The following is a 12,392-nucleotide window of genomic DNA, read 5'->3' as shown; positions in this document are numbered from 1 at the left end:
AAGAAAAATGAGGACACCTACATGCGCTGTGGACAAAAAGTGCAGAGTGCCGTTTCGTCCCATCTGTCCCATATGCGGTCACCATTGGGGGAAAAAAAGTGGCAAAAAGAAGAAAACAGCATGTGTGGACAATTTGGTTCCACAGAATGGAGCTCGAAATTAACACATGGAAATGAACACCACTTCTGAGACACCAATGGACACGGCCGATTTGAGCGATGCCGACATTTACTTTATGTAAGTATGCGTCACTTGCGACGATGAGTACCTTCAGCTTTAGTCCATCTTTTCGAAGAATCCTCTTGTCTTTGTTGAGAAAATCCTTCATTTTAGCATTCCAAACAAGCGAACACTGCAAAACTTAAGTGATGAACAGCTCGTCAAAGACAATGCGAGACATTGCAAACTGGCAGCAGATGTCTGCTAGAACCATCTGCTTGAGCGGACAAGTTCCCTGCGCCGCCTGCACTTTGGCCACGGCACTGTCACATGATCTTAACATCACTGCTTATGGGCGCTCCGCCATTCGTTGCCGTACTCACCGCTTGCAAATTTTTCCAAATGTTTTGATCGTGATCACAGCGATGTGTGCCACTCGGAAAACTGGTTTTAGGAAAGGAGGCTTGCTCACGCGACGGCCACTGTGCAGTTTCTGGCCCAAAATCATCCTAGCCTCCACCCGCTTGGTAGACCGTGGAAACTCGCTGTCAAATCACTTGAGCGAGGAAGCGTGGCAGCAGCAAGCGAATTGACCTTCGTGCTGCATCTCACATCAATGCAAACCAAGCCGTGTAAACACAGCAGACAGCCGGACTCTGTCCCCATCACAGATGGCTTTCAATATACAACGGCCCGGGTGGCCACATGCGGCCGCCCAAAGTAGAATGCTCCCTCCCTTGCGCGCGACGGAAGACGTCGCACTTTCTCGTCACTTGCATGCGCGAGATTGAGCCGTGATCACCGGCTCACCCTCGCATGCTTTCACTTGTACATACAGCACATGGCAGGTGGCAACAATTTTATTGCACTTAGACTTTATACGGAAACTCACGGCAACACCGAAGGCAGAAATGCGCCTCAAGTGTCCATATATAAAGTCGAACCTGACTATATCGAACCCGTTTACATAGAATTATTCTGTATATCAAACATTTTCTGAACATGGTATAGTTACGATGAGTATATACAGTGAAAGCTCGTTAATTCGAACTTCAATAATTCGAATTTATGGATAATTCGAACAGTACGATTTGGTCCGGCCAAGGTCCACAGAAGTCTATGTATAAAAAAGTCCGTAAATTCGAATGCGAGAAGGTTCCAACTACGCTCGCCTGGCACACGGCCAGAGAAACGCACCTACTGCCTACACACAAGGCTACATCGCCTCCGGAATGGAGACAATGGCGAGAGAAGGCAAAATCGGAAAAAATCTAACTGGCGCGGGGTCAGCTAGAAGGCAGCGGCGGCTGCCACCTCTCCGCTCTACATAACCTCTGAAACTTCTTGTCCGTTGCGAATCTCGGAGGCTTTGCAAATCTTGTGCAGCTGCTAATGTTGTGCGGAGATGGCGCTGCAAGCACCAAAACACAGCGAATCAAGTGCGTTGCAGCTGCGCTTGCAATCAAGAACCAACGAATCGGGGCCTTCGCCACCTTCACATGTTCAGCGTCTTTGTCTCGGCAGTCTTCATTGGCTGTGCACGTCTGTTTTCAGCTTAGGAGGTATCGGCCGTCACGATTCATTGTGATAGTGTTAAGCCTTGGCTAACGTTCGTTTTGGTGGACATCGGTGGTGTGGCACTGTCGGACCCAGAGCTTCGACTTGAAGATGGCGTGTGCCCGCGGCACACGCCATCACTTTCTGACACGCCAAATTTCTGACATTCCCTACTGCTTCCAAATCGCAGTGTACTGTTGCTCTCCTTCACTTTCGTTAGTTCGAACTTTTGTTAATTCGAATTGAAGCGGCTTCCCCTTGCAGTTCGAATTAAACTTTTACTGTATAGTAAAAATTACGCTTACATCGAACAAAAATAGCAGCGACTCCCGATATACTGAATGTGAAGCGGTGCAAAAATGCTCCCAGAAGTTGGCTTTCCCTCGCAGCGGTGGGAAAACCCGGCGGTGTGGCTCCATCCAACCCCTCTCCCTACCGTGACTGCACTATGTCAGGCGAGCCATGGACACACCATGGAAAAAATGACCCTGGTCCAACCGCTGCGTTGCTCAAACAGCCAATCAGAGGCTCTTGTGCCCTTGTTGTGCAAGATGGCACAAGTGCGAGTTGTCTCGCTGCTTTTCTGGTTCCTTGTGCTTGCGCCTTGTGGACCTTCTCCCACAGTGTTGGTGTGATGAAGTGGCAGAATTTACCTTTTGCTGTGAAGCTCGAAATCATAAATAGAGTTGAATGTGGTGAGAAGTGTGAAGTCGCCGCAGCATGCAAGATTCCAAAGAGCACTCTCAGCACGATCTTGAATAAGGGGGAGATTAGGGCTAAAGCGGACAAACTCGCGACTTGGTCCCCGTGGTGCTCAATGCGTCAACAGTCAATCAACAGTCAACGAGTTTGTGAATATGGATGATGGTGTCACGACCACGGGAGAGCCGGAAAACGAAGACTACAATGCCAACATCATACTGAGCACAAGTGAAAGCGGGCACAATGAGGAAAGCAACGACGATCCTTTGTCCACATCCTCTGTGGTGACTCGTGCACTCACACTAGTCCGGCCCTTCTGCGCGAATGAGAAGGTTACGGCCTCAGCTGCTCTGACTCTAGACGATGTGGAGAAGTGCATGCGTCGCAGGCAGTGAAACTGCCCAAGAAGAAGAAAATACAAAACTATTTCATGCGAAACTAAGCCAGCTTCATCAATAAAGTGATTTTACAAATGGTATGTACTTTTATGACGTCCAATTCTTTAGCAGGCTTATATCGAATTGTGCCCAATATCGAACTAATAGGAGTTTTTTTGCAAGTTTGATATAGCCGAGTTGGACTGTAATTACTATCGCAATAAGAAAGCTGCCAAGAAAATCCCTATTTTGCCTTCAAAGCAAGGGTAACCAAGATGGTCTCAGTATGCCAGCACTAGTAAGGTTGGTCCCATGAAACCTGTGTGCACATCTCCAGCCTTTATATTATGCAGGCACAATCTGAAATAGGGTTTGATCTAAGCAGTTTTTTTGGCCGTTCACTGAGTCCTGATGTAACATTTTTATTTGGAAAAGAAATTAGTGAGCACCTATGACAGTAAGTTACTTTTTTAGCATGTAAGTTAACTTTGCAAATGCCTAGTACTTGCATAATATTGAGCTTGCACACATGGATAAGCAAGAAAGTTCAGATAACCTTTTGCAATGTACCCACAAATTTCACAGTTCTTAACATCACTGTTGCTCACACATGCACGCAAGCAAAATTGCAGAATGGATTAAAAAGGGAAGTCACTTGGGCAAGCCAACCGCAGCTGTTAATGCAACTGGGACAACTTATGAAGAACAAATTGCAAAAAAGTCATCAACAGTGAAAGGTTCTCTGTGATTGGCAAATTCATAACCATACTAGAGTCCACTAACCTGTACAGCAGCCATGGTGTCTCCACAGTCTTCTACAGAGAGTAGCTGTTGTTTTTCAGTAATCCACGCCTCCTCCTCTTCCACCTTAGCAAGGAACTGCTGATACACCAGAGACTCATCCAGTTTATGGCCACGATCACCAGCCATCTAAGTCCACAGCAGGCCAAAGGAAAAGAGTTGTGCCAGTTAGCAGGCGACTGATGCTTAGAAATGTTACAAAGTCAGATGCAAGCTAAAATAACACATGAAAGAGGTGTGTGAATACCAAATATTAAATTTCGAATTAAATATTGAAACAAAATCGAATAAACAGAATACAGCTGAGTATCAAATCTAATGTCAAATGCCAGCAAACACGAAGTGTAATGCTTATGACAAATTTTGTTTACGACAACCAGGTGTAGTGCACACACTTGGGACTCCACTCTCATTGCATAACAAATTTTACTCGGTACCAGTAACGCCAAATTAGTATGCGACCACTGATCCCAACTCAGTTTTTCACTTTCATTGTTAAGGCGTCTGGAATATTTTACAGAAAGAACAATATTTGAAGACTGGACACAAGGAAGGAATCACACACACACTGCACTGAGTAACAACTGCATGTTTACAATTTTGCTGAGCCTTTTGTAGAGAGAACTAAGGCAGTACCAACATGTAAGCAATGAGCACGATGCCCAGGCCCTGTTTTTCTCAGAAAGCGAGGTGACTCGAACACATCGCAGAGACAGTCCCGCAAGGGGCCCGTCTGCATGCCTGCAGCATCGCCGCCACCCACGGTTCGACCACTTCACAGATCGCAGGCACCTCCCTCCACCTCAAGCCCGACATTTTACAACCCTAGCTGTGTATGGTAGCCTGTGTCATTGAGAGAGAAAAACTGCGTTTCAACAAGGAAGGTTGTGTTTGCTTGCTCCCCAAAGTTCGCGAGGTGCCCTTCTTGCGTGGTAGTCACTTGGGGTGAGTGCATGCGTGTGCCTTACTTTGCGTCGCATGTTCCTGGTCCACAGTGACACATTCGTGGGTCACTGTTACCAGACCTAGTTTTTCTAAAGCTCGGCGTCCAAGCGGCGAACGCTTGCCCCTCGGGGTCGATAAATTTTACTCCCACCGGCTACCTGGTACGATAGGAAAAACACCGCCCGGCGAAAATCGCCATCGGAAGTGGCGGGAATGCCTCGCGCGCTCACCAGGCGTCGCGACGGTCGATCTCCCTCGACTTCCAGAGCTGGTTGGTTTTTGTGTATTTTTCCTTTTCTATCAAAGCGTCCGTCACGCGGCTGTGCCGAAGCGACGGAATGCGGGCGTTTGGGCTAGTTTGGCCGCGCACTTTCCGGCTCTCAGCGCGTGAAAGGGACACCATTGATCATTACAGCCGAATATTGAATGTTTGAGAGCATGAAAATAACAGTAAAAATTTGTGTAAACTTATTTTTTGGCTACAAACGAGGTGCTCACAAAACAGATAATAATTAGAAGTGCAGTGCAATTTTCTTACCAACCTGATCGAAGGTTCCATGGCGCAAAATAGTGTATGCATTGTACTGCTTTTTTTTATTGCCGTTTTTGTATGTGTGGTGGCGCCCATATGGGTTCGGGTATAGTGGATGAAACTGTTTCTCGTTCGCAGTGCCCGAAGCTGCTTTTCTTTTTTTTTTTTCGCTGTCGGCAAGCGTGCTCGTAACTTTTGCTTTTGTGCTTCTTCGTTCAGAAATCACCCCTGCTCTACTACAACAATAAGTCCCTTCTGCTCGAATGCCTTGAGGGAAAAGAGCGACGACAGATTATAGTTAGAAGTCGACCATGCCTGGTCTTCTGGCTGTTTGCATCTGTGTGGGACCAGGCGCCGCACGGAATGCCTGGGGCATCAAGAACCAGAGCTGCTGAGAGGCCCATTTCACGCCAAGTATAGAAAATTCTATCCTCTCCGGCTGCAGTACTGAACGCTTGATGTTGGAGGAGGCTTTAAAACAGTAACTGAAACTGAAGTAAACATGAATAACCCCAAAGTGTTTTATACACAAAGTAAACTAACGTCACTGTTGGAGAACCACAAAACCTTCTGCAACGCCTGCACTTCGTGGTACCACCGCTCAATGTAGCTAGATGGCGCAAAGCCAACCTGCTAAAGTGCTTACAGCTCAATGAAATGTGTGGAAATCGCTTGCAAGCACCTCTATGAAACTTTTTTCAAAGCTGTTTAGTCGTTAACAACAAATAATACAATAAAAAGCCTATTTACGTACTATCCTTTTCTTATCCAAGAACACGTTTCCAGAGTCTGGCAACACTGACAAACATGCAGCGGCATCAGCCTGTTTTTCACTGAACGTAAGCGATGCCAGCGAACCATCGGTGTCGTCTCGCCCCATCTATTTATGTCGGGCGACGTTCCCCATGAAAGTACGCTCCATGTATTCCGGGCTTAACCAAGTGCGTGGTAAGGCAGCCGAGTGCGCGTCGAGAACTTTTACAAACAAGACCATGAAAAGAAAGCAGACCTGGGTGAAAAAGGTGAAAAGGAAAGACCTCGCGCCAAGCGCATTCTTGTTAATATGCAGTTTCAAGAAAATTGATTTCTTTCTTGGACAGCTTACGATACAGGATGCCGACACAATCAAAATTTAAACGGTTAATCTCAAAAGCCTCTAAGAGTTCTCTGGTGTAATTATATATACTTTTTATTCAACAGAATGCCTGTTGAATACAATTAAGTGCATTTTCCGTTTGAAGCTGAAGAAATAGCAAGTTATGCTGTCCTAAATATTTTCAGTTTAATGGTCTTCCATTTCTCAGAAAGCTTTATTTTTCCCGTATTTATTGCAGGTGAGTTCTGTGGGTTATCGTCAGCTCAGTTTGCACGGCAGACAAAAGTATAAGCTGTGGATCATTTGCCTCGACCATAGACATTGTGTCCGCAATGTGGGGCCGACTGCGGTCATCACCGACGGAAAAAGGCACGTGCCTTTTCACTGTAGAGCTCACTGTCATTTACTGCCTATCAAAGGTTCTGAAATTGGGAGGGCTACAGAATGTTCGTGTGACAGGCCCCACTTTGTCCACGTCTGCCGCAGTCAGTGCAAATGTGTCTGTAGCAAGACGGTCTGTGCATTAGTCACATGACATCTTCGCACCCACTGTGTAAATCAAAAGCTAGTCTTGTGTGAGGGTTTGTCAAAGATACAAGGAGACCAATGTGTGCATGAAGGCGTCTGGTACGAGAGGCCACCGGGGTGTTGCAAAGGCAGCGGCCACAAACAACGTTGGTTATTTGTGCACTCGCTTTTATTGGCTAAGTGGTTTGTGAGCTGTCTGAGTGTTGTAAGGCTGCTGCAAATACATCCGCATCGATTCAGCGGCAAACCATAACTTGAGTTGCAGACACCCGATAAAGCAGCCCCAATTAGGCCTAATGGCCTAGGCAGCATGCTCGTGATGAAAATTTGCCATAAGCCTATGTGATAATAGGCCGTAAGTCGTCGCGGATAGCTGCTGCTACAACACTGCGGCAGCGTGCTGGCTCAGCGGGCGTGCGGAGGTTGCCTAGGCGATGGAGAAGCCTTTCGCTCCGGCCACGTGTCAGCGGTGCACGGTCTGCACCAAACCCGTGCACTGCATTGCTCTTCGGCTCTTCACTTGCATGCAGAAAGTAAACACAGTGGACGAATGATTTCTTTTTTTTGACACAGATGGGGTCGTGAAAATGTCTGAATTATCAGGCAGGTCGGAAAAACTAATTTCGATGGTAGAACCAATTTGTCATCTTTTTACAACTCCAGCACTGTTGAAAAATCGGTCGAGGCAGCAAGTGCATTTTGCGTTTGCCTGTGGCGATGTGGGTCTTTATGAAGTGCTGATATTGTGCATGCGACCTTGACTCTTCGACGCTGTCAGATTAAACTGTTCCGCAAGCTCATCAGTTTAGAATGTTTTCCACACGCAAGCTTTTGCCATTCCTACCGGTACAAGCACACACAAACTTTTCCTATATGTGTTTGTAGTAGTTGCCGGTTGATCCCTCACTAGCTCTTCTTCAAGTGTGCTGCCATAAGTGCAGCCTGCGCACGTGATGTCATGCCAGAGCACTGTGTATTCGTCTACAGGTACAAACATTTATCAAAGACGACTTTCCAGCGACGGCATGCCACCCAACGCTCCTGTTGGCCAGGCCTAACCAGCATAGTTTCATTGGGAGTCGGTAACCTAAGTTTCAGTTTGGTGCAGAGTGAAAAAAAAATGCTTGATTCCCGCACACGCACGGCTGCTTGGCCTACATGTTTTGCAAATCTACAACCTTTGAAAAATGCTTTGGTTATGTGTGGTACCACTTATAGTGAGGAAATTCTTGACACCAGTGAATATGCTGTATCGAATATTAAAAAGAACCAACAGATGTGACAAGACAGTGTGCACAACAATACCAGGTTAACTTGAGCAACAACCAGCCACAGGTTTACAAAATGCTTGTTTCATTTGCACTATTTACGATACAATTTTGTTTGACTTCTTGTGTGCTGCCAAAAAGCCTCTTGGAATTGATAACTTAGTCATACACAAATTTGTCTGGGCAAACGAATAGTTCATTTTCATTATACCCAACTTACTACAAGTAGGCTTACCACAAATTTCACTGTTAGCTGTTCATACCTAAGCTTAATCCTAGGATGTGGCTTATGCTGAAACCTCCACTCCATTAGACTTACTATTCATGTGCATTTCAGTTAGTCTACACTTTGCAGCATCACTAAAAAAATTTCCCTATCTACAACAATAAGAATGAAGCACAACTTCAAGTACTTATCACACTACACCATGTCCAACACTGTGCTTGCAAGTTGTACCAATGTGAATTTCCTCTTACTTTCAACTGTTGAAATAAATTTGCCAACTCGGCACTCAAAGTTTGTTTGCCATCATAAAGTTTAACGAGTATCAGCATATTTATATTTAAGGAGGTAGGGAATGTGGAGGTATTTACAACAGACTGACACAATAAAGGTTTCCTTTTTTGCGAGTGATAATGGTTCTATTCCTCCCTTTTCTGCATACTGAGCAAATTTGCATGTCAGTGGCCATGGATGTTATTTATGCTCAACAAACATAAGTGACACGGCAATAAGATGGCTCCACTGTACAGTATTTGCCAGTATTGCAGAAACCCCCAGATTTCATATTTTACCTTAGGCACTGTAACCAAAGGACAAGCTAATCAGCAGTATCTGACCTCTCTTTAAAAATGATGTTCTCTAAAAGCCTAGAATTTTAGAACCCAATATCTCCAGTCACGTGGTGTACAAATTACTTACCTGCTTCAATTCACGCCACGATAGTTCTAGGGCCTGCAAACGCTGTTCTATCTCAGGCACACCCAAGTTAGACTCTGCCATAAGTTTATGGCCAGCTTCCTGGACAGCCTGAATAGCTGGCTCATGGGCGCCAAGCTCAGAATCTAAGCGCTTGTGCTTTTTCCTCAGGTTTTGCACTCCAGTCAGGTCTCTGCCATAGTCATCCGAGCCCACCAACAGCTTCTTTTCCCTAAAAGAAGGAAAGAAACAAGCTTATTCAGTGCATAATGGAACACCTGCTCTCATCTTTACCAATTCCAATTCCATACACCAACACCCACCAAGTACCCACATACCTTGCAGATGTTCAATATGCAAGAGCAATTTAATCGGTACTGTGGAAAGTCACAGAAACTCGCAAAGAAGGACAGTCTTGAAAAGGAACAAGTAAATTGAGACCACCATGCTATACCAATTTAGGATCATATTTGCAAAACATCTTATGACATTCTACAGCTATTACAAGCACAGTTGCAGTATGAAAGCAGAGCACTGAATATGCGCTGAAAACATTCATGCAGAAATGGCATTAAAGCTGCAAGAACTGCTAACTTATTTCGTGTGTTATATCCTATTATTATGTATTCATTACTGGTTCTAAAAGTTTGAAAGCACAGACTTTAGAATAGCACTCCTATTTCCATTTGGTTTGGGCATGCACCTGCGAAAGGGTAAGAAGAATATTGACTGCACGTAGTATTTCATGTGCTACCTTCAAATTCCTGCTACAGGCGCAGTCTTAAAATTCAGGTTTCTCAGAAATCCCACACACTGAGAACTTTCTGCATTGGTACTACAAATCATGCTACGTCTGACATGAAAATGTGTAAATAAAATAACTAATTTCCAATGCCAGTGCCCCCCCCCCCCCTATGCTTTCCTCGTGTAGGAATTGTGCTCTTTGAGCAGGTATTCACCTATTTTGCCAATGACCCTCTTCCCTTTCCTCCTGTGGCAGGACAGGGGTGATAGCTGGGCTGTCACTCATCTGTCACACTATTCAGAAGGTCCAGTGGACAGTGGCCACTGAACCACTGCTGATGGGAATGGAGTCCCCACTCATCCAGTTCTACACAGCGCAGCCACAAGAGTGAGTAAACAGGTGTCCAGTATAGCACAAAGTGCGTTTTCCACTTTTTTCTCTCATCCAACTTTGGGAATTGCTTGGACTTCAGCTGGTATACAGCATCTCCCACCTACAGTTAGTGTATACCTAGCATTTCTTTTTTTTTTTTTCCAAACGCTCAACCTAAAAGTGGTGCCTAGCACTTCCAGTGCTGCCCAGTATCAGGAACTGGTTCTGGTGTCACCAGAAAACGGGTATAGTAAACTTCTCAAACTGAATTCAGGGATTTTATCTGCCAAAACCACAATTTGACTATGAGGCATGGGGAACTCCGGATTAACTTTGATCACCTGAGGTTCTTTTAACATTTCCCCAATGCATGGGACCAGGGGCATTTTTTGCATTTTGCCACCGTTGCAATGCGACCACCACGCCCAGGGTGTGATCCCATTACCCCGTGCTTAGCAACGCAAAACCATAGCTGCTAAGCCACCACGGCGGGTAAATAAACCTCTCCTTTGTTAACTTAGGCATACAGTGTTTCTTGTGGTGCCATGCTTGGTTTGCACCGGAGTGAATGCAGCAGCACACGAGATTACACACAGCAATGGCTTAGCACTATCCCAAGAACCACTGCGCCCAATACTGCAGCGGTCAGTACTCTGAGTAGTGTAAAGAACACATGCCATTTATGTCTGACCCACATACAAAACCTGAAACAAAATCAGCTAAGTAATAAGTATGCACCAAGCAAAGATGATCAATAGACAATGCAAAAGATGCTCTGTATCTATACGTTTGAGTGCTGGCAAAGGAAATAAATACAATCGGAAACAAACTTACGAGGCGATAAGGAACCTATTCTACACATACAAAGCGCTTCACCTAATTCGTGTCAAACATTAAACTAAAAAAAAGTAGGTGTGTGCTACGCAAGCACAACCAACGTGGTTTTGTTCACTGTTGAGCAGCTCTCTTGAAATTTTACTACTAATTACAATTAGTAAATATTAACTAACCACTGACTTAAATGTACAAGCTTCCAATTCATAAGTTAACAAATATATTGAGACGCAGCTAAACAGTTTTGTTTAGGTTAAGATATCTGTTACAGGCTAAATTTTTCTGAACTCCAAAGAAAGGGTGCACAATTTAAAAGAACCACAAGAAAAGGCACTTTCATGAAGCAATGCTAGTGGCCTCATACGTGCTTAAAATGAATTATCACTGCTGCAGTACCTTATAGGAACCTTGTGTATCTATCATTATCTTAATGCAAGATTGATAAACATTGTGACAACCTTGTCATTAATCTGAGTGAATCCCCTGATATCACTGCGTGCGCACAAACCTTGGCAGCAAATCACATTTGTGATTGATCACCCTAAGCCCTCTACACAGTTTCAAACCAAGGGAGAGCCCACAACAACAACCCCCTTAAAAGCCATTCAAAGAGCACAACATCAAGCCCAAGTAACGTACTTGATCCAGGACTCTTCATCTGCGATATCGCGGAAGAATTGGTGTAGGGTGTTAGCCTCATGCAACTGGGAGCGGCGGTAAGCAGCCAATGTGCGCAGTCGCTCATAGCGTTCGTTGATTGATGACCGTTTTTCTTGTATAGGTCCCGAATGGAACTGGCCAGATTCAACCAAAGAGTCCGCAAGCGCATTCAAGTCCTTGACCCTGTCTTCATGGGCTAAGATGTCTGCTTCAACCAACTGGTGCTTCTTGGTAAGGTTCTGCACTGATGCCAGGTCTTTGCCGCTGTCCTCGCTTTTCAGCAATGACTCCACCTACAGTACGATAGCAGGCATCAATCAATGCATACAACTAAGAATACCTGTATACTCCCTTTTGTAGTGACCAGAGAATTTCATCTACACGAAACCTTAATGCACTGTTCACATTTGAATGAGAACTCCTTTTTTTTTCAGCACATTCTATAAACACTAAAGGCAATTTAAATCAAGTATTTGCACACTATTCATAAGTGCAAACAGAAAGTTGAAACCATTCATAGGATGTGCATTAAACATATAAGATGCATATATTAAAATATATTAAATGATTTCTGAAAGCTCATGTAAAAACACTTTATCCTAACAGCAATCGCAAGATAAACTATGCCAATGACTGAATTTAGAAAACCAAATGAGGTCCCTACCATTAATTAATCACTAAATATATAACAATCAAACATGAGCAAAGAAAGATGGGAATGAGTGATCAACAGCAGGAAAAGAAGAGAAGTGTCAGCCCAGAGCCTATTCTTCAGGTTAACAGCTGCTTTTACTGGCAGGATTTATACAAGGCTATCCAGGATGTCCACCAAGTTGACATTTCCAAATTCTTCCAAGTTTTCCAGGCTTTCCCAGAGTGCCTTTGCAAAATTTTCAG

The 12,392-nt window shown here is 44.6% G+C and overlaps 1 protein-coding gene across 3 annotated transcripts in view; it reads right to left on the bottom strand.

Annotated features, from left to right (window-relative positions):
- Nucleotides 1–12,392, bottom strand: part of alpha-Spec (alpha spectrin) — a 165,912-nt gene that overhangs the window by 24,886 nt on the left and 128,634 nt on the right. For all 3 annotated transcript variants that reach the window (XM_065426522.1, XM_065426521.1, XM_065426523.1), the window contains 3 exons: nucleotides 11,475–11,788; nucleotides 8,888–9,116; nucleotides 3,579–3,725 (listed from right to left, as the gene is read on the bottom strand). In XM_065426522.1, coding sequence (XP_065282594.1) covers nucleotides 3,579–3,725; nucleotides 8,888–9,116; nucleotides 11,475–11,788 — 690 coding nt within the window. The remainder of the gene's footprint in view (nucleotides 1–3,578; nucleotides 3,726–8,887; nucleotides 9,117–11,474; nucleotides 11,789–12,392) is intronic.

The sequence above is a fragment of the Dermacentor albipictus genome, chromosome 1 (assembly GCF_038994185.2).
Source record: "Dermacentor albipictus isolate Rhodes 1998 colony chromosome 1, USDA_Dalb.pri_finalv2, whole genome shotgun sequence".
Lineage (NCBI taxonomy): Eukaryota > Metazoa > Arthropoda > Arachnida > Ixodida > Ixodidae > Dermacentor > Dermacentor albipictus.
This window is presented reverse-complemented; position numbering and strand designations above follow the sequence as displayed.